This window comes from Tursiops truncatus, chromosome 4 (assembly GCF_011762595.2).
Source record: "Tursiops truncatus isolate mTurTru1 chromosome 4, mTurTru1.mat.Y, whole genome shotgun sequence".
Lineage (NCBI taxonomy): Eukaryota > Metazoa > Chordata > Mammalia > Artiodactyla > Delphinidae > Tursiops > Tursiops truncatus.
In genome coordinates, this window is record NC_047037.1 from 66,878,962 (window position 1) to 66,902,415 (window position 23,454).

Here is a 23,454-nt window from a genome sequence, read left to right on the forward strand (position 1 = left end):
ATTACCTCACTTTTGAGACCATTTGTAAGAATAAATTGTATTAGATAAATGTAAGTCATTCCCTCATTCAAGCCAAGAAGCAATAATACTTTCAATTCTACCAAATACAGGGAGAAAAAAAAATGAAGTAAATCCTTATCTGAGTAAGGAGATGTCATCCTAAAAAACTCAGTTTCAGATTTTATTTAATGCCATTGACATATTTTTGGACGTACTTTATTTCAAAATCTAGATTCCCTAATCATTGTGAGTTTTAAAGATCAGAAGAAGACGTGATTCTAAACATTTAAAAATAAACAGCTTTAGGATCTGTGGAATAAAAGCACATGAAGATGACTGCAAGATTTGCTATCTGAAGCTGGGAATAAAACTAAGGACCTTCTCAGTGCTCACAACTCTCTCCTATTTTTGTAAATCATACTATTGTTAAATTAAAAAACTGAAGAAATAAGTGTACAAATCTATGCATTGAAAATATTATATAACAGTTTTTTAAATGCTGTAAATTGGAAATCAGTCAAAATCTATAGGCTTCTTAATCCCAAATGACATTTAACACTTTCTACCCAGCAAAAGGTTAATTAAAAGTAATTTTTAGACCATATCAATGTGAAATGGGAGAAGAAATTTAATGATATTAAGAGAGTTAAATTGTGAAAATTTATGCCTGTAAATACTGATAAAATGTCAGTCTCTGTATATATGGACAATGTATAAATTGGCTAAGATCAAGTATGTCTTTGACACATTTTTTTTTTACAGAATTGTGTTAAACCTATAGAACAATTTAAAGAGAATTGACATCTTTATAATGTCCAGTGTTACAATCCATGAACGTGAATTGTAAATCATGAATCCATTAGGGTCTTCTTTGATTTCTTTCATCAACATTTTGTGATTTTTAGGATAAAAGTCATTTACATGTATTATTACAGTTATACCTGAGTATTTTATTTTGGGGGAACAATTGTAATTTTTTTAAGAAAAATTTGATTTCTACATGTTTCTTTTGATTTTTAATTTTTTTTTAAATAGGGATATAGTTGTTTTACAATGTTGCATTAGTTTCTACTGTACAACGAAGTGGAGCCCCCTGTGCTATACAGTGGATTCTCATTAGTTATCTATTTTATACATATTAGTGTGTATTTGTCATCAATCTTCCAATTCATTCCATACCCCTTTTCCCCCTTGGTGCCCATATGTTTGTTCTCTACGTCTGTGTCTCTATTTCTGCCTTGCAAACAGGTTCATCTGTACCATTTTTCTAGATTCCACATATATGCATTAATATATGATATTTGTTTTTCTCTTTCTGACTTACTTCACTCTGTATGACAGTCTCTATGTCTATCCATGTCTCTATAAATGACTCCATTTCATTCCTTTGTATGGCTGAGTAATATTCCACTGTATATATGTACCACATCTTCTTTATCCATTCATCTGTCGATGGGCATTTAGGTTGCTTCCATGACCTGACTATTGTAAATAGTGCTGCAATGAACATTGGGGTGCATGTATCTTTCTGAGTTATGGTTTTCTCTGGGTATATACCCAGTAGTGGGATTGCTTCTTAGTATATACAAATATAATTGATTTTTATGTGTCACTCATAAATCTTGCAACTGTGTTGAAATCTCTTAATAGTTCTAAGAATTTTTTTGTATATTCCTTGAGATTTTCGATGTAAACAATCATATCATATGGAAATAGAGCCAATTTATTTCTTTAATGTTTTTCTCACCCTATTGCACTGACTAGAACTTCTAGTTTAATAAAAGTAGTGAGTACAGACATCCTCACCTTATCCCAATTTTAAAGGGAAAATATTCAGTTTTTCACTGTTTCTTTTTACACCCTTATACAATCATCTTTATTGATTTGTAAAAGCTGTATACACATCTAAAACCCTGAATTTACTTTGTAAAAATAAATCTTTAGCAATAAATGGCACTATCAAAATCCCATTATTCTCAGGCTATTATGTCATTATTTACATGCTTTTCAGCAATGGTTGAAAAGAATCTTAGAGAACGAAAGCCAGTATATCAAAAAACCCTGTAAATTGCATTTGCAATTATACTGTTGTTTAACCGCTATATGAAAATATGGCTACATGCCTTACATTAATGAAAATGTAGCTATCTGTGTTGCTACGGTGTGCTAGCAGCACACAAGCTGCCACTGGTCTCCATTTTGTCATCAGTGCATTCTTTACTGCACAATGCTTTTCCAGTGGAACACCTGTGACAAACTACTTATGGAGAATGATAAAGTGTTATAAAAAAGAGGGACTGGACCCACACCTGTCTCTGCCATCTGGTCTTTTTCTCACTCAAGCAGTGCTGTATTTTTAGAAAACCATGCCTCTACTGAACATACTTCATATTTGATTTTTAAAAAATCAGTATTTTAAAGTTGGTGAGTTTTGTCAAGGTGTTTTGAGACAGAAACATGAAAAGCTTAAAGGCACAATGAGAGGGAAGTGAATGCTACATATAAAATATATTTCAAGTCTTCTAGGTTACTCAAGTCCAAAACCTTCTGAATTTGAAATTCCAATAATCAATTTCTGTTTCAGGTCCTTTTTGTTCTTGTAGGGGGGAAGGCAAAGTTGATTGAAGCAGGTGTGGGCCACAGGCAACCAGTTAGTTGAAGTTTCATTCTTTGAGATTTTAAAGTTCAAGTCAGCCATTCCTTCTACAGGTACTCTGTCACTTCCTGTGGTAAAATGTAGCAACTTCTTTTGAAGGTCAAGAGGAAATCCAAGCACAATATCCCAAAAGTATTGTATAGTCAAGTCGGTTTTTGCATAGCCATCATACTGAGTACTTCTCTGCAGGGCGTGCATATCCAGTTCAGGACTTCCACAGACCAGAATTTCAACCTCTTCTGGATGAAGAAGCATTAGGAAATTTGAAGCACACACACTGTGAAATCCATAATAAAATGCAGCAAACTGCTTATAGATGGATTTGTTGAGAAGAAAGTCAATATAAAGCTGTACATATTCTTTCCTATTTTGATTGGTAACTGGAATTTTATCACCACCTGGCTTTAAATTATAGGACTTAATTATTCTGAATTCTTCTTGAAACACCTGAAATATTGAATAGAAATCTTCTTCAACATTGCCTTCATATGACAGGAGTTCACTTAATCCATGGGCCAACTCAGGCATAATTTGACTCAGGTCATCAGTGGTAACACTGCAGATGCCTACTGGCATATTTTGGTCATTAGGAATGATGGGAGGGCTCAATAATTTCTTGTAGCAGCAGCGGGGGAAACGAATATCCAAAGCAATGCTGTTATAAACAGCTAGTCCCATAAGAATTCCAACCAATCGGAATCCAGAATAGTTGTCACATTTAAAGCTGCTAAACCAATGGCAGTATGAATCCTTATGATACGTAAACATGCCATAATCTGGATGAAAAATTTGTCGAATTAGAAGAAGGAACCATTCTTTAGTCAAGCCGCCTGTACCCAAACCAACTTCCCCTACAAAGGTAACTTTCAACTTCTTTTGCAAGTCTGCTCTTTTCCGGGTTAACTCATCAAGAGAATTGCTGACCAGATATGTCCACCTTACTTTCATATTTAGAAATAACATATTCATATCAGGTCTCTCTCTTCTAGATACTTTATCCACCAGACTTTGCTGTGAGAATTTCCAAAGCTCTGCCAGGTGTGGTATTCTTCCATGAGATCAATACGATCCAATGTAGAATTATAGAAATCAGTATAAGGAATAAGGGGAGGAAGAACCAAATTGTTTGCAGTATTAAGTAAAGCCAACACTTTAGATGATGATGGGATCCACCAGGAACACTTTGATATAGGTGGAAATTCTTCAGGCTTTGCAGGAAACAGGTGTAAAGAAATAAACTGCAGCAATCTCTCTACCAATTGTTTGAACCTCTTCTGGGATAATTTTTTAAACCAGTGAACTAGGAAATGATGGTCAACTTCCACTAACATAGCTATCTGTCGTAGCAAGTGAGCATAGATGACATATGTAGATGTGTTATTAAATTGAGGATTCTGTAAAAGTATAAAATATGCTCTAAGATAATCTTTTGTTCATGGACTTTTCCATTCTTGTAACAGGCTGTTAATGATTCCCTTTAATATTGTCTTCTGAATGTCTTGAGGCTGCTAGTATTGGAGGGTCTCCTGCAGAGGTGGTGGGTGGCTCTGTCTCACCATGAGGACAAGGACACTGGCAGCAGAAGTTCTGGGAAGTACTCCTTAGCGTGAGCCCTCCCAGAGTCAGCCATTAGCCCCACTGAAGAACCCAGGTAGCCCACTCTGTTTTTAATTAATTTATTTCTATTGAAGTATATTTGATTTACAATATTGTGTTACTTTCAGGTGTCCAGCAAAGTGATTCATTTATATATATATATATATATATATATATATATATATATATATATATATATATATATATAATCCTGGACTTTTGCTTGTTGGGAGTTTTTAAATTACTGATTCAATTTCCGTCCTGGTAATTAGTCTGTTCATACTTTCTATTTCTTTCTGATTCAGTCTTAGGAGATTGTACCTTTCTAAGAATTTGTCCATTTCTTTTAGGTTTCCCGTTCTATCAGTGTATAGTTGATCATAATAGTCTCTTATGATTCTCTGTATTTCTGTGGTGCTGGTTGTAGTAACTATTTTTCAATTCTGATTTTATTGATTTGGGCCCTCTCCCTTTTTTTGATGATTCTGGATAAAGGTTTATCAATTTTATTTATCTTTTCAAACAATCAGTTTTGGGGTTCATTGATTTTTCTTAGTCTGTCTTTCATTTATTTCTGCTCTGATCTTTATGATTTCTTTCCTTCTACTAACAGGGTTTTGTTTGTTCTTCTTTCTCTACTTGCTTTAAGTGTAAGTTTAGGTTGTTCATTTGAGATTTTTCTTGTTCCCAAGGTAAGTTTGTATCACTATAAACTTCCCTCTTAGAACTGCTTTTAGTGTGCCCCATAGGTTTTAGATCATCTTGTTTTCATTTTCACTTGTCTCTAGGTTTTTTTTTTTAACTTCCTCTTTGATTTCTTCAGTGATCCATTGGCTGTTTAGTAACATATTATTCAGCCTCCATGTGGTTGTGTTTTTTCTGTTTTTTTTTTTTCTTGTAGTTGATTTTTAATCTCATAGTGTTGTGGTCATAAAAGATGCTTCATATTATTTCAATTTTCTTAAATCTACCAAGGTTTGCTTTGTGGCCCAGCATGTGATTTATGTTGGAGGCAGTCTTTCACTCTTGATGCATGGTGATAGCTGGAAATTTTGGTAGATGCTCTTCATCAGGTTGAGGTAATTCCACTTTATTACTAATATGCTTAGAGTTTTTATCATTAATTAATGTTGGATTTTCTAAAATGCTTTTTCTTTGTCAATTGATATGTCACTTGATTTTTCTTTTTCAGCTTACAGATATGGTGAATTAAATTGATTGATTTTCAAATGTTGAAGCAGTCTTCCATACCCGTTATAGATTTCACTTGGTAATGATGCTTTTTTTATACTTTCTGGATTCAATTTTCTAATATTTTGTTGACAGTTTTTATGTGTAAGCTCATGGAGATACTGGTCTGTAGATGTTTTTCCTCTTTCTTTCCTTTTTATTTTGTACTGTCCTTGTCTGGTTTTGATATCATGTTGATACTAGCCTTATAGAATGTGTTGGAAAATGTTTTGCATACTTTTATATTCTGGAAGAGATTATATAAAATTGTTGTATTCTTTAACTGTTTGGTAGAAATCTTCAGTGAAACATCTGGGTCTGGTTTCTTTTTGGAGAGCTTTTAAATTACAAATTCAATTTCTTTAAAGGTAATAAGATTATTTCATTTGACTATTTCATCTTTACTGAGCGTTAGTAGTTTGTGGGTTTTGCGGAATTTGTCCATTTCTTCTAAATTGAATTTATGACTGCAGAGTTGTTTGTAGTAGTCTCCTCTTATGCTTTTAATGACTACAAGATCTGTAGTGATGTTTCTTGTTTCATTCTTAATATTAGTAATTTATGTCTTTGCTAGTTGCTTTCTTTGTCAGCCTTAGTAAAGCATTATCAATTTTATATTTTTCCCAAAGAAACAACTTTTTTTCATTGATTTTCTCTATTGTTTTCCTGTTTTCAATTGCATTGATTTCTACTTGTGTCTTTATGATTTCTTCCTTATTCTTGCTTTGGGTATATTTTGTTATTCTTTTCCTATTTTTTTGTCATTCTTTAAAAATTTTTTTTTACGTTATTGATTAGAGGCTTTAGGTGAATCTCACATATTTTAATATGTTATATTTTCATTTTTATTTAGTTCTATGAATTTTTAATTTACTTTGAGATTTCTTCCTTGACCCAAGGATTATTTAGGCTATTTCCAAGTATAGAGACGTTTTTAGAGACTAGACTAATTTCTAGTTTGATTCTATTATTTTCATAGAACATACTATAAAAATTACAAGTATCTTACATTTGTTGAGGTTTGTTTTATGACCCAGGATATGGCTTATCTTAGTGAATATTCCATAGTGCTTTAAAAAAAGTGTATTCTGGGCTTCCCTGGTGGCGCAGTGGTTGAGAGTCTGCCTGCCGATTCAGGGGACGTGGGTTCGTGCCCCAGTCTAGGAAGATTCCACATGCCACGGAGCGGCTGCGCCTGTGAGCCGTGGCCACTGAGCTTGCATGTCCGGAGCCTGTGTTCTGCAACGGGAGAGGCCACAACAGTGAGAGGCCCACGTACCACAAAAAAAAGTGTATTCTGCTATTGTTGTATCAACCCATATATTTGAGTAACCACTAAATTTAAATTATATGAGGTAAGTGTATACATAAGGCCTAGTCTCTACCTTTGAGTATCTAATAAAATGGTCCAAGAAAATCTACTTATAAAAATAATTATACATATATCCCCATTAAAAATAATAATAATTATAAAATGGTGATAATCAGAAATTTCCAAATGATTGAGATGAGAACGTTTTTATAGAAAGAGTGGTATTTTTGTCAGACATTAAAGGATGGGTAAAGCTCCAATATACGAGATTTGAAGGAAATATATTAGTTTTGTTTATGTAGGGCATGGAGGCAGAGAGAGGAAAAGGGAAGGAGGTGACTACCTACTCTTCTAGGATACAAGATTCTACCAATCAAATGTTAAACAGAACCAGATCTAAACACTGGGTGTTGATATAAAAAGATTTCAGATCTCATGCCTCTGATGTTTTATGTTTTCCTTCCTGAGGAAGCTCTCTTCTAAGGCTCAGTGATTTACAGATTGTTAGTACACAAGTGGACTTTGAGAAACTAAGAAATCTAGGTCTGTAAATGTTTCACAACAATAGTTGATTTCCATTTGAAACAAAAGAGAAAGACCTGTTACAAACTATACAAATTATAATATGCCAGAATAGGTAAGAACTGAAAATGTAAGGCTTTGGGTAAAGAACCAAAACACTTTTTTCTGTTAAATAAGAGAAAGCACAGTTTCCCTAGAAGTTAAACATGTATTATGAAATTATAAAACATATTAGTCATATAATTTTTCTTATGACAACAAGCAAGTCAAAATATGAAGAAACATTGGAATTATTCATAGCATGTAGGGGAAATGAAAGATATAGGATATTTTATGTCAAATTGATAAAAGTAAAGTTTCTTATATGCACACATTTTACATATCCATTATTTATATTCTGCAGATGAAAAATGGAGGGTTAAAGACATATACAGCACTTGACCAGCATCACATAGTTGGTTAGAGGTAAATTTTTCAATTTTATTCAGGATCTTGGCCTTCATAGTTCATGTTCTTTCTTGTAAAACAAAAACCATAGCTCTCTGCTCATAATAAAAATCTTTACAAAATGGCAAAAGAAAAAAAAGCATGCCAATGTTCCCAAAGAGAATATTAACTACATATTCCTTAATAATGCTCACATTTCTATTTCTTGGTTTTCCTTGTAACTCATAGGTTACTCTTGCTCAGTGTCATTAGCTGGGCTTCCTCTTTTCCAGACTGATAACATGGAAGAACCCAGGGCTCAGTCCTTGATCTTCTCTTCTCTGTCTTCACTCACTCCCTTAATGATCTCATCTAGTCTCATAGGTTTAAATACCAACTTTTTGCTGATGGTTACCAAATTTGTTTCCCAAGCTCTGACTCTGTATACCCGACTGTGTCCTCAGCATCTCCATTTGGATAATTTATAACATCTCACCCTTCACCTGTTCAAATGAACTGCTACCTCTAAGCCCCAAACTTGCTCCAACTTCAGTGTCCTCCCTCTCAATTGATAGCAATTCTATCTCTCCATTTAGTCAGGCAAAAAACCCCCAAAAACCTTGGAGACATTACCGATTGTTTTATTCATTTAATACCTTATATTCATTTTGTGAGGAAATTCCATTACCTCTACCTTCAAAATATATCTTGCAGAGACCATCAAAATGGCAGAGGAGTAAAAACTGGAGATCACCTTCCTCCCCACAAATACATCAGAAATACATCTACATGTGGAACAACACCTACAGAATGCCTACTGAATGCTGGCAGAAGATCTCAGCCTTCCCAAAAAGCAAGAAACTCCCCACGTACCTGGGTAGGGCAAAAGAAAAAAGAAAAAACAGAGACAAAAGAATAGGGATGAGACCTGCACCTCTGGGAGGGAGCTGTGAAGGAGAAAGTTTTCCACGCCCCAGGAAGCCCCTTCACTGGCAGAGATGGGGGGTGCTGGGGGAAGCTTCAGAGCCATGGAGGAGAGTGCAGCAATAGGGGTGCAGAGGGCAAAGAGGAGAAATACCCGCACAGAGGATCAGTGCCGACCAGCACTCACCAGCCTGAGAGACTTGTCTGCTCACCCGCTGGATGGGTAGTGGCTCAGAGCTGAGGCTCCAGCTTCAGAGGTCAGATCCCAGAGAGAGGACTGGGGTTGGCTGCGTGAACACAGCTTGAAGGGGGCTAGTGTGCCACAGCTAGCCGGGAGGGAGACTGGGAAGAAGTCTGGACCTGCCTAAGAGGCAAGAGACAACTGTTTCAGGGTGCACAAGGAGAGGGGATTCAGAGCACCACCTAAACGAGCTCCAGAGACAGGCGCAAGTCACGGTTATCAGCAAGGACACCAGAAACGGGCATGAAACGCTAAGGCTCTTGATGCAGCCACCAAGAAGCCTGTGTGTAAGCACAGATCACTATCCACACCTCTCCTCCTGGGAGCTGTGCAGCCCGCCACTGCCAGGGTCCTGTGATCAAGGGACAACTTCCCTGGGAGAACACATGACGTGCCTCAGGCTGTTGCAATATCACGCCAGCCTCAGCCACCACAGGTTTGCCCTGCGTTCTGTAACCCTCCCTCCCCCTGGCTGGAGTGAGCCAGAGCTCCCTAATCAGCTGCTACTTTAACCCCGTCCTGTCTGAACGAAGAACAGATGCCCTCAGGCGAGCTACATGCAGAGACAAGGCCAAATCCAAAGCTGAACCCCAGGAGCTGTGCAAACAAAGAAGAGAAAGGGAAATTTCTCCCAGCAGCCTCAGGAGCAGCGGGTTAAAACTCCACAATCAACATGATGTACCCTGCATCTGTGGAATACCTGAAAAGAAAACACATCATCTGAAAATTGAGGTCTTGAACTTCGGGAGCAACTGTAGAGTTGGGGTTTGCTTTCTGCATCTAATTTGTTTCTGGTTTTATGTTTATCTTAGTTTAGTATTTAGAGTTTATTATCATTGGTAGATTTGTTTATTGATTTGGTTTCTCTCTTCCATTTTTTTTAATGTAGATATATATATATATTTTTTTCCCTTTTCCCTTTTTCTGAGTGTGATGTGTATGCTTCTTTGTGTGATTTATCCGAGGGTTCTCTCTGTCCGTTTTTTTAAATATGGTTTTTAGCACTTGTTATCGTTGGTGGATTTCTTTTTTGGTTTGGTTGCTCTCTTCTTTCTTTCTTCTTTTTTTTCTTTTCTTAAATTACATTTTAATTTTTTTATTTTTTATTTTAATATTTTATTTTATTATTTTCTTTCTTTCTTTTTTTCTCCATTTTCTTCTGAGCCATGTGAATGACAGGGTTTTTGTGCTCTGGCCGGGTGTCAAGCCAGTGCGTCTGAGGTGGGAGAGCTGAGTTCAGGACACTGGTGCACCAGAGACCTCCTAGCTCCACATAATATCAAACAGCGACATCTCTCCCAGAGATCGCCACCTCAGTGCTAAGACCCAGCTCCACTCAATGACCAGCAAGCTGCAGTGCTGGACAGCCTATGCCATACAACTAGCAAGACAGAAATGCAACCACACTCATTAGCAGAGAGGATGCCTAAAATCATAATAAGGTTACAGACACCCCAAAACACACCACTGGATGTGGTCCTCCCCACCAGAAAGACAAGATCCAGCCTCATCCACCAGAACACAAGCACTAATCCCCTCCACCATGAAACCTACACAACCCACTGAACAAACCTTACCCACTGGGGGCAGACACCAAAAACAACGGGAACTACAAACCTGCAGCCTGCAAAAACGAGACCCTAAACACAGTAAGATAAGCAAAATGAGAAGACAGAAAAGCACACAGCAGATGAAGGAGCAAGGTAAAAACACACCAGACCAAAAAAATGAAGAGGTAAAAGGCAGTCTCCCTGAAAAAGAATTCAGAGTAATGATAGTAAAGATGATATAAAATCTTGGAAATAGAATGGAGAAAATTCAAGAAACATTTAACAAGGACCTACAAGAACTAAAGAGCAAACAAGCAATGATGAACAACACAATAAATGAAATGAAAGATTCTCTAGAAGGAATCAATAGCAGAATAACTGAGGCAGAAGAATGGATTTGTGACCAGGAAGAAAAGATAGTGGAAATAACTACTGCAGAGCAGAAAAAAGAATGAAAATAATTAAGAAAAGTCTCAGAAACATCTGGGACAACATTAAATGAACCAACATTCAAATTATAGGGGTCCCAGAATAAGAAAAAGAAAGGGACTGAGAAAATATTTAAAGAGATTATAGTTGAAATTTCCCTATTATGGGAAATGAAATAGTCAATCAAATCAAGGAAGTGCAGAGTACCATACAGGATAAATCCAAGGAGAAACACACCAAGACACATATTAATCAAACTATCAATAATTAAATACAAAGAAAAAAAATTAAAAGCAGCAAGGGAAAAACAACAAATAACATACAGGGAATCCCCATAAGGTTAACAGCTGATCTTTCAGCAGAAACTTGGCAAGCCAGAAGGGACTGGCAGGACATATTTAAAGCGATGAAGGAGAAAAACCTATGACCAGGATTACTCTACCCAGCAAGGATCTCATTCAGATTTGTTGGAGAAATTAAAACATTTACAGACAAGCAAAAGCTAAGAGAGTTCAGCACCACCAAACCAGCTTTACAACAAATGCTAAAGGAACTCCTCTAGGCAGGAAACACAAGAGAAGGAAAAGACCTACAATAACAAACCCAAAACAATTAAGAAAATGGTATAGGAACATACATATTGATAATTACCTTAAATGTAAGTGGACTAGATGCTCCAACCAAAAGACATAGACTGGCTGAATAGATACAAAAACAAGACCCATATATATACTGTCTACAAAAGACCCACTTCAGACCTAGGGACACATACAGACTGAAAGTGAGGGGATGGGAAAAGATATTCCATGCAATTGGAAATCAAAAGAAAGCTGGAGTAGCAATTCTCATATCAGATCAAATAGACTATAAAATAAAGACTATTACAAGAGACAAAGAAGGAGACTATATAATGATGAAGGGATGAATCCAAGAAGATATAACAATTGTAAATATTTATGCACCCAACATGGGATCACCTCAGTATATAATAAGGCAAATGCTAACAGCCATAACAGGGGAAATCAACAATAACACAATCATAGTAGGGGACTTTAACATCTCACTTTCACCAATGGACAGATCATCCAAAATAAAAATAAATAAGGAAACACAAGCTTTAAATGATACATTAACAAGATGGACTTAATTGCTATTTATAGGACATTCAATCCGAAAACAACAGAGTACCCTTTCTTCTCAGGTGCTCATGGAACATTCTCCAGGATAGATTATATCTTGGGTGACAAACCAAGCCTTGCTAAACTTAAGAAAATTGAAATTGTATCAAGTAACTTTTCTGACCACAATGCTATAAGACTAGATATCAATTACAGGAAAATATCTGTAAAAAATGCAAACATATGGAGGCTAAACAATACACTACTTAATAACCAAGAGATCACTTAAGAAATCAAAGAGGAAATCAAAAAATATTTAGAAACAAATGACAATGAAAACATGATGACCCAAAACCTATGGGATGCAGCAAAACAGTTCTAAGAGGGAAGTTTATAGCAATACAATCCTACTTCTAGAAATAAGAAGCACCTCAAATGAACAATCTAAATTTACACCTGAAGCAATTAGAGAAAGAAGAACCAAAAAAACCCCAAAGTTAGCAGAAGGAAAGAAATTATAAAGATCAGATCAGAAATAAATGAAAAACAAATGAAGGAATAACAAACATCAATAAAACTAAAAGCTGGTCTTTGAGAAGATAAAAAAAAAAATTTGACAAACCATTAGCCAGACTTATCAAGAAAAAAATGGAGAAGACTCAAATCAATAGAATTAGAAATGAAAAAGAAGTAACAACTGACACTGCAGAAATACAAAGAATCATGAGAGGTTACTACAGGCAACTATTTGCCAATAAAATGGACAACCTGGAAGAAATGGAAAAATTCTTAGAAGAGCACAACCTTCTGAGATTGAACCAGGAAGAAATAGAATATATAAACAGACCAATCACAAATACTGAAATTGAGATTGTGATTAAATCTTCCAACAAAAGCCCAGGACCAGAAGGCTTCACAGGAGAATTCTATTAAACATTCAGAGAAGAGCTAACACCTATCCTTCTCAAACTCTTCCAAAATATAGTAGAGTAAGGAACACTCCCAAACTCATTCTATGAGGCCACCATCACCCTCATACCAAAACCAGACAAAGATGTCACAGAGAAAACTACATGCCAACTTCACTGATGAATATAGATGCAAAAATCCTCAACAAAGTACTAGCAAACAGAATCCAACAGCACATTAAAAGGATCATAAACCATGATCAAGTGGTGTTTATCCCAGGAATACAAGGATTCTTCAATATATGCAAATCAATCAATGTGATACACCATATTAACAAATTGAAGGAGAAAAACTATATGACCCTTTCAATAGGTGAAGAAAAAGCTTTCAACAAAATTCAACACCCATTTATGATAAAAAAACCCTGCAGAAAGTAGGCATAGAGGGAACTTTCCTCAACATAGTAAAGGCCATATATGACAAACCCACAGCCAACATTGTTCTCAATTGTCAAAAAGTGAAACCATTTACCCTAAGATCAGGAACAAGACAAGACTGTCCACTCTCACCCCTATTATTCAACATACTTTTGGAAGTTTTAGCCACGTCAAACAGAGAAGAAAAGGAAATAAAAGGTATGTAAATTGGAAAAGAAGAAGTTGTCACTGTTTGCATATGACATGATACCATACATAGAGAATCCTAAAGATGCTACCAGAAAACTACTAGAGCTAATCCATGAATATGGTAAAGTAGCAGGATACAAAATTAATGCACAGAAATCTCTTGCATTCCTACACACGAATGATGAAATATCTGAAAGAGAAATTAAGGAAACACTCCCATTTACCACTGCAACAAAAGGAATAAAATACCTAGGCGTAAACCTACCTAAGGAGGTAAAAGAACTATACTTAGAAAACTAGAAGACACTGATGAAGGAAATCAAAGATGACACAAACAGATGGAGAGATATACCATGTTCTTGGATTGGAAGAATCAGTACTGTGAAAATGACTATACCACCCAAAGCAATCTACAGATTCAATGCAATCCCTATCAAACTACCAATGGCATTTTTCACAGAACTAGAACAAAAAACTTCACAGTTTGTATGGAAACATAAAAGACCCAGAATAGCCAAAGCAATCTTGAGAACGAAAAATGGAGCTGGATGAATCAGGCTCCTGGACTTCAGACTATACTACAAAGCTACAGTATTCAAGACAGTATGGTACTGGCACAAAAACAGAAATATAGATCAGTGCAACAGGATAGAAAGCCCAGAGTTAAACCCATGCACATATGGTTACCTTACTTTTGATAAAGGATGCAAGAATATACAATAGAGAAAAGACAACCTCTTCAATAAGTAGTGCTGGGAAAACTGGACTGCTATATGTAAAAGAATGAAATTAGAACATTCCCTAACACCATACACAAAAATAAACTCAAAATGATTAAAAACCTAAATATAAGGCCAGACACTATAAAATTCTTAGAGGAAAACATAGGCAGAACACTCTATGACATAAATCACAGCAAGATCCTTTTTTAGCCACCTCCTAGAGAAATGGAAATTTTAAAAAAATGGACTTAATGAAACTTAAAAGTTTTGCATAGCAAAGGAAACCATAAACAAGATGAAAAGACAACACTCAGAATGGGAGAAAATATTTGCAAATGAAGCAACTGACAAAGGATTAATCTCCAAAATGTACAGGCAGCTCATGCAGCTCAATATGAAAAAAACAAACAATCCAATCCAAAAATGGGCAGAAGATCTAAACAGACATTTCTCCAAAGAAGATATACAGATTTCCAACAAACCCATGAAAGAATGCTCAACATCACTTATCATTAGAGAAATGCAAATCAAAACTGCAATGAGGTATCACCTCACACCAGTCAGAACGGCCATCAACAAACAATCTACAAACAATAAATGCTGGAGAGTGTGTGGAGAAAAGGGAACCCTCTTGCACTGTTGGTGGGAATGTAAATTGATACAAACATTATGGAGAACAGTATGGAGGTTCCTTAAAAAACTAACAATAGAACTACCATACGACCCAGCAATCCCACTACTGGGCATATACCCTGAGACAACCATAATTCAAAAAGAGCTATGTACCACAATGTTCATTACAGGTCTATTTACAATAGCCAGGACATGGAAGCAACCTAAGTGTCCATTGACAGAAAAATGGATAAAGAAGATGTGGCACATTTATACAATGGAATATTAGCCATAAAAAGAAATGAAATTGAATTATTTGTAGTGAGGTGGATGGACCTAGAGTCTGTCATACAGAGTGAATAAGTCAGAAAGTTGAAAACAAATACCATATGTTAACACATATATATATACAATCTAAAAAAAAAAGGTTCTGAAGAACCTAGGGGCAGGAAAAGAATCAACATGCAGACGTAGAGAATGGACCTGAGGACACGGGAAGTAGGAAGGGTAAGCTGGGGCAAAGTGAGAGAGTGGCATGGACATGTATACACTACTAAATGTAAAATAGATAGCTAGTGAGAAGCAGCCACATAGCACAGGGAGATCACCTCTGTTCTTTGTGACCACCTAGAGTGGTGGGATAGGGAGGGTGGGAGGCAAAGGCAAGAGGGAGGAGATATGGTGATATATGTATATGTATAGCTGATTCAGTTTTTTATAAAGCAGAAACTAACACACCATTGTAAAAATTATAGTCCAATAAAGATGTTTATATATATATATAGCAACTGACCACTTCTTTCCAGTCCACTTGTGAATATTATGTCTTGCCTAGATTACTGTGATAACCGTTAACTATTCTTCCTATATGTATATTTGTTCACATCCAGTCCATTTTCATCATAATAGCCAGAGTGATCGTTATAAAATATTGTTGGGACTTACAACTTGTCTGCTTCCTGCAATAGTCTCCTATTTAAATTTCACTCAAAATAGGGATAGTCCTATATAGGGGGAGTACAGGTTATCCCAAAACTGAAAAGCAACTTCATAAGAAAAAACTAGAAATTTTGTATCTACTATGTCTATATTAACAAATTCCATTCCCTTTTACTCCCTCAAAAAAAGTGTTTACAGTTGAAAGAGTAGTTTCTTACATCTTTTAATACCATTCATGAAATGGCAAATTTCCACCAAGAAAACAGAAGTATTCAAACTAACTTTTAGGTTTGATTTTTAAAATTTGGGTCTCAAATCTGTTGGTTTCACTTAATAGGAAAGATACTGTGGAACATATTATGCACTGTTATTGCCAAAGAAGGAAATTCCTGAACGACCTGTAAGATTTTCTTTTGGTTTAAATAAGCTATTACTCATATTCTCTCCTCTAGTGAAATCTACTGTACTTCTCACTTACACCAGTATCTCTCAGTAGTAGTTTATAATTACATTTATTGAACACTTACTATAGGTCCTGAGCTGCCTTACATACATAATTTAATGTAATTCTTACATCACTGTAAAGCAGATTTTATTATTAACTGTTTTACAGGTGAGAAACTAATGATACGAGCAGTTAAGTAAATTGTATTGGCACAATGTCAGATATCTGCTAAATAGCAGAACTGGGATTTGAACTCAGGCTTGAGGCCATATTCTTTCCCTTAGCCATACTGCATTTAATTCATTGATTGAAATTATTTACCATTAAATTTCTTCTTCACATTAAGTTGCCTTCCTGTAACTAACACTGGTTAATCCTGGGTGTCTTTTCCAGAGAGATGGATCTTCTTGTAAATTTTATAACAGTTCTTGTTATATCATACTGATGAATTAATTTATTTATCATTATGAAATAACCCTCTTTAACCATTGTAATTTTCCATGATCTGAAGTCCACTTTATTTGATGATGATGTAGCCACTCTAGCTTTCTTCTTGTTTCTTTACTTTTGTTTTATTGAGGCTAAATTCACATCGTATAAAGTTAACCATTTTAAAGTGTACAACTCAGTGTCCTTTAGTACATTTCCAGTAGTGTACAACTATCACCTCTATGTGGTTCCAAATCATTTTAATCACCCTGAAATAAAACCCCAAGCCCCATAAGCCATCTCCCCAGTTTCCTCCAGCCCCTGGAAACCACCAATCTGCTTTCTGTCTCTAAGGATGTATCTATTATGGATATTTCATATAAACAGAATAACACAAAAAATATAATGTACCTTTTGTGTTTGACTTCTTTCACATGGCATAATGTTTTTGATGTTCATCCATGTTGTAGTAACTTTCAGTACTTTGTTCCTTTTTAATGAATAAATAATATTCCTCTTGCATATATAACACATTGTCTTCATCCATTCAACGACTGATGGACATTTGGGTTGTCTCCACTTTTTGACTATTGTGAATAACGCTACTGTAAACATTATGTACAATTATTTGAGGACCTGTTTTCAGTTATTTATAGTATATACCTTAGAAAAGAATTGGTGCATCATGTGGTAATTCTATGTTTAATTTTTGAGATACCACTGGACTATCTACCATAGTGGCTGTCTTCTTATTTCTTCACATAGTCTATCTTCTTCAGTCTTTTTTCTTTAAATCTACATCTATGGTTTTAAAATGCCTTTTTGATTTTTTATTTTGGAGAAAGCATATAGTTGAGTCATGCTTTTGAAAATATGGTTTAACTTTTTCTGCTCTTAATTCAAATGTTTATACCATCTACAGTAATTCAATTATCAATACATTTGCTGAAAATCTATTCATTTTCACCAGTCTTTATTATTTCTGTGCTTTATTTTTGTTTCTATTGCACTTGCCTTCAAGTTCATTATATTTATTTGGTAGATTCTAATTTACTTTTAATTTATTCCAGTGAATTTTGGTTTCAGATATTATATTTATTTTTCAGATCTGGAATTTTGTTTTCTTCTTGTATATCTTTTCTTTCTTTCCTTATTATGTTCATGCTTTTATTTTAATGCATGAATGTAATTGTAATAACTGATTAAGTCCTTGCCTGCTAATTCCATCATTTCTACTATATTGGGGCTGTTTCAATTGAGTCATTTTTTCTGACCAAGAGTCACATTTTCCTGTTTTTGGCATACTTAGTAATTTTTTATTAGATACTGGACATTGTGTATTTCATGTTGTTGAGTGTCAGGATTTTGTTGTTTTCTTTAAAATGGTTCTAATAGGGAGTTAAATTACTTGAGATTAAGTTTGATACTTTTGAGGCTGGGTCTTAAATTTTATCATGACAGTTATAGAGTAGCCTTTGCCAAGATAATAATTTAGCTACTCTACACTAATAATTCAGAAGTACTTACCCAACTGGGGTCTCTACTGGATGCCTCTAGTGATCAACAAAGATGCTTCATTCAGGAAGGTGGAAATTTGAATAATTTCCACCCCTTTGAAAACTCTTGGAACCGTTTACTCACAGCTTCCTTGTCCTCTATTTTCCAACATTGTAGAGACTCACTCAAGCAAGGCATGTACATCTTAATAAGAATAGAGAACCTGATTAGATTTCTAAAACCCTTTGGAATATATCCCTCCTTTCCATAACTCTGCCCTGCAAATTTCAGTTATTTCAAACTTACTGATTTCTGATCTGTGCATTCTCAAGTCAGTGGTACTACTGCACTTTTCATGGAATTTCCCTTTGTGATGGTTAAATTCACATGTCAACTTAGTTGTGTTAGTGCCCAAGTATGTAGTCAAACATTATTGTGGATGTTTCTGTAAGGGTGTTTTTAGATGAGATTAACTTGTTTTTTGGACTACTATTATTTTTAATAAACTTTATTTTTATAATAGATTTAGGTTCACAGCAAAATTTAATAGAAGCTACAGAGAATTTCCATATACATTCTGCCCCCAGAAATGCATAGCCTCCTCCATTATCATCCCTTACCAGAGTGGTACATATGTTACAACGGATGAACCTACATTGGCATATCATAGTCCATAGTTTATCTTAGGGCTCACTATTTGTATAATAAATTCCATGGGTCTGGAAAAATGTATATTGACATGTATTCACCATTTAGGATTATACGGAGTAATATCAATGCCCTAAAATTTATCCATGCTCTGCTTACTTATCCCTCCCTCACCCAGCCCCTGACAACTACTGATTTTTTTTTTTTTTTTTTTTTTTGCTTTATGTGGGCCTCTCACTGTTGTGGCCTCTCCCATTGCGGAGCACAGGCTCCGGACGCTCAGGCTCAGCAGCCATGGCTCACGGGCCTAGCCGCTCTGCGGCATGTGGGATCTTCCCAGACCGGAGCACGAACCCGTGTTCCCTGCATTGGCAGGCGGACTCTCAACCACTGTGCCACCAGGGAAGCCCCAACTACTAATCTTTTTAATGCATCCATAGTTTTGCCTTTTCCAGAATATCATATAATTGTTAATCACACAGTACATAGCTTTTTCAATTTTTTTTTTTCATTTAGCAATATGCATTTCAGGTTCCTCCATGTTTTTACATGGTTTAGTAGATTATTCTTTTATAGTGCTGAAAAATATTCCATTGTCTGGATGCACCACAGTTTATTTATCCATTCACCTACTGAAGAACCCCTTGGTTACTTCCAGTTTTGGCAATTATGTATAAGCTTCTATAAACATTCCTGTACGGGTTTTTGCATGGACAAGTTATTAATTTCTTTAGGGAGATACCAATGAGGGCAATTGTTGGGCTGTATGGTAAGAAAATGTTTAGTTTTGTAGGAATCTGCCAAACTGTCTTCCAAAGTAGCTGTACTAATTTGTATTCCCACCATCAATGAATGAAAGTACCTGTTGCTCCATATCCTTACCCACATTTGGTGTTGTCAGTGACTTGCAGTTTGGTCACTCTAATAGGCATGTAGTGGTATCTCGTTGTTTAAATTTGCATTTCATTGATGATATGAGATACGGAGCATCTTTTCATATGCTTATTTGTCCTCTGCATACCTTCTTTGGTGAGATGTTTGTTAAGGTCTTCGGCCCATTTTTTAATCAAGTTGTTTGTTTTCTTACTGTTGAGTTTTAAGAGTTCTTTGCATATTTTGGACAACAGTACTTTATCACATATGTCTTTTGCAGATATTTTCTTCTGGTCTATGTCTTGCCTTTTCATTCTCTTTGCACTGTCTTTCACAGTACAGAAATATTTAATTTTAATGAAGTCAAGCTCATCAGTTCTTTTACTGATCATGCCTTGGATGTGGTATCTAAGAAGACATTGCCAAAAGCAAAGTCATCTAGATTTTCTCCTGTTTGTCTTCTAGTTTATAGTTTTATGTTGAAATTAACTTTTAAATGGTGGACTCATAGTAAAGAAGATAGTGCTTTATAATGTTAGTAGGCCTCATCTAATCAGTTGAAAGCCTGGGTTAAACAAGACTGGAGCAGATGGCCTTCAGAATTGAACTGCAACATTGGCTGTGCCCTGATTCTCCAGCCTACAGATATTGATAAATCTCTTTCTCTATGCATATAAACATGCTACTGCTTCTATTTCTCTGAAGAATCCTAACTAATACACTGTTCCTACTTTATGACCTGGAATATGTCTCCAGGAAGAAAGTTTGTGTGACACAGCGCTCACCTTTGTTTGTTTTCTTTCTCTCAGAGAAAATAGTTCTGTGCTGTTTGTTGTCTAATATTTAAAAACTGAATTTTAAATATTTTGTTCAATTTTTAATTTTTTTAAGGTGTGAAGGTTAAATTCAGTCCCTGTTCCTTCATTGAGGCAGAACTTAAAGTCCAATGAAGGTATTTAAATAGGAAACTCGATTTCCATGCTCCTTATAAACACTTATTTCCCTCTTCTCTCAATATTTAAATATTAATCCTTTTCTCGATTTGTCTGTTAATAAGACGTGACTGTTTTTTATTTAATTTGAGGTAATACATAAACATTTGTTTAAAGTCAAATCAACATGAGTTCAAATGATGTTTCCACCACACACTAAGTGCTATGAACACTTCATGTACTTTGTAAGAGCTTTTATTTCCTCACCTGACAACTGTGGATAATAACTGCTTCACAGACTTATTGGACATAAAGCACCTAGACACTATGTACACTCAGTAATTGTTAGTATATTAGCACATATTTATGAGAAGTTCCCCACTCTTCTCCTCCATCCAAATGGACATAGGAAGTTAAGCCATTTGTATTCCAAGTTTATGTTTTCAAGCCATATTCATTCTAGGGGTAGATACCTGGTGGTTATAAAATTTAAAGCTCAGAAATTTCATGTAGAAACCATGTTTCCTACCATAAATACCAGCGGCAAGAAGAAAGAGAGACAGACAGAGAGAATTCCCAAGATGGGAAAATATTTCTAATAAATACTCAATTCCTTGGATTCACTTGTTCCTAAGGCTCAGATATCAACTGCATTCTACCCCATGATTTCTGAGACAACTTACTACCCTTACAATAAATGTTTATGGCTAAAGTTAGATTAAATTTGGTTTTTGGACTTTGAAACCCAAAGAGTCCTTAATAATAGTATTTATCACTTCTTCAACCTTGATTTTCTTTGTTGCCTTGGGAATTTTGACTCATGTATTTCCCCTTTGTAATAACCCAGGTTATGATTCACTTGTTTACTCTGTAATATTGTGTAACATATGATGGGAGATAGATTTTCTACAAAATATATTGAGTTTTTAAAATGGTTTGCAATGTAGAAGTCAGCATAATTATAAAGTGATCAGCAAAACTGTGCCTCAGATAAATATATTTTATAAGTCTTCTAATGTCCCCGCTTGTACTGTTTCTTGTAATTCTAACTCTTTAATTATAAATGACTTTATAGTCCAGCTTTTTGCAGGGAGAAAATAATGAAATATGAATCTTGTTCACAAAATGTAAATGTATTCAGAACTTAACAATCAGCATAAAATATGTAAATACCGAACAGGTTTCCAATGTAACAAAAAATGTAACGGAGATATGCCTCAATTATACCTAAATAAATATTGCACAGAGTACTGCTCAACATTAATTCATGTCATGATATCTTATCATAATAATAGAAAGGCCCAGGGAACATTTTTGGTATATGATGAAGTATCTTCAGGAAAGACCCAAACTGGATTACACAGACTCAAACATCTAGAAAGAACATAAAGAGAATATCTGATCCAGAATCCTGCTTTCAAGTGTTATCATCAGCCTTTATTTTACACATGGGTAACTTTGACCTAAAAATATAAAAGGTTGTGGTCAAGGTCACACTGTTTTTTCAAAAAGAAGTCATGACAAGAATCTATTTTTCATCTATTCATTCATTTATTCATTCAGTTATCTATATGGCAAATAACAGTGCAGTGAGTGCTTGTGTGCTAGTCACTCTGGTATTTGCCAAAGATAAATGGTAAATTAACCAGACAGATTAATTTAACCAATGGGCCTAATAATTTTTATTTTTTAAAAAACACAATTCTTCCACATATATTATTTTCAAAGAATGTATTTATTTATTTATAATGGACATAGATTCTTATTTTAATCAATAGATTATAACTCATTATTATTCCTTAATTTAATGCACAAAGTTTCACAGATTTGCTCAGTGAGAGCCTTTTAATACTGAATTTTGTGTCCTTTTGTCTTACAATCATGATTATTAAGGAATTTCTGGCATAGCATATTGTTCCAGGATGATTCTGAATATTCCTAGACTCAGCTCTAGAATTAGGCATTTCTCCAAGGAGCCTTGGTTCTTTTTAGTGGAAAATAATTTTTAGGAACCAAGATCTGGATGATACTAGGTGTACTCATTTTTAGGTGTCTCCTGATATGATGCATTGACACAGATCCAACATCAAATCTGTGGTATTTTTGTCAAAATGCACTTGATTCCAATGATGAAAAAACATCTGAAAAGCCCAAACTGAGAGACATTTAACAAAATAAATTACTCACATTCTTCAAAAAATGTTAAGTCAATGAAAGATAAAGAAAGACTGAGGAAATATAGTATGTAAAGGAAAACTAAAAAAAACAAAAGCAAAAAAAATGATAACTAAATGTAACTTGTGGTCATGAATTAGATCCTGTTACAGAAAAATATATAAATAAATAAGTACACAACTATTTAAGTGTAGTTGTGATTTCTGCTAACAAGAAAGAGTATGAAATGCAACGCTCTAATTATATTAATAAGGAAGTGAAAATGTATGATAAAGGAAATGTAGTTTACTAAATGGAATTTCCTAGCAGTTTGGTATGGTATACTAAATAACAGTATATATAGACACAAGGAAATGGACAGGAGTTCAATTCCTAGCCTTATCAAATTATCAAGTCACAGCCTCCTCATTTTTGAGTGAGTCACTTACAGTCACTTTCATTAATTATGTGATAATTATGTGAAAATGTTTTAAAAACTTTAATGCATTTTACAAATAATAATCATTGTTAAACCTAGAATAATTTAGACCTTTTTTGTTTCTTTCTTTGACTTAATCCTGGTATCCTAGGGCCGCAGCTCACAATATTACCCAGTCTTTTCCCCCAAAAGCAACTGCAAAATACCTTCTTCATTACTTTTTTG

General features: G+C 35.0%; 1 protein-coding gene across 1 annotated transcript; it reads right to left on the reverse strand.

The window, feature by feature from the left end:
- Window positions 1-2,527: 2,527 nt before the first annotated feature.
- LOC101332496 (probable E3 ubiquitin-protein ligase HECTD2) lies at window positions 2,528-17,422 on the reverse strand. The gene is given in 4 exon segments (XM_033856355.2): window positions 2,528-3,669; window positions 3,672-4,161; window positions 14,130-14,150; window positions 17,405-17,422. Coding segments are annotated over 4 exon segments (1,671 nt in total).
- Window positions 17,423-23,454: the final 6,032 nt, after the last annotated feature.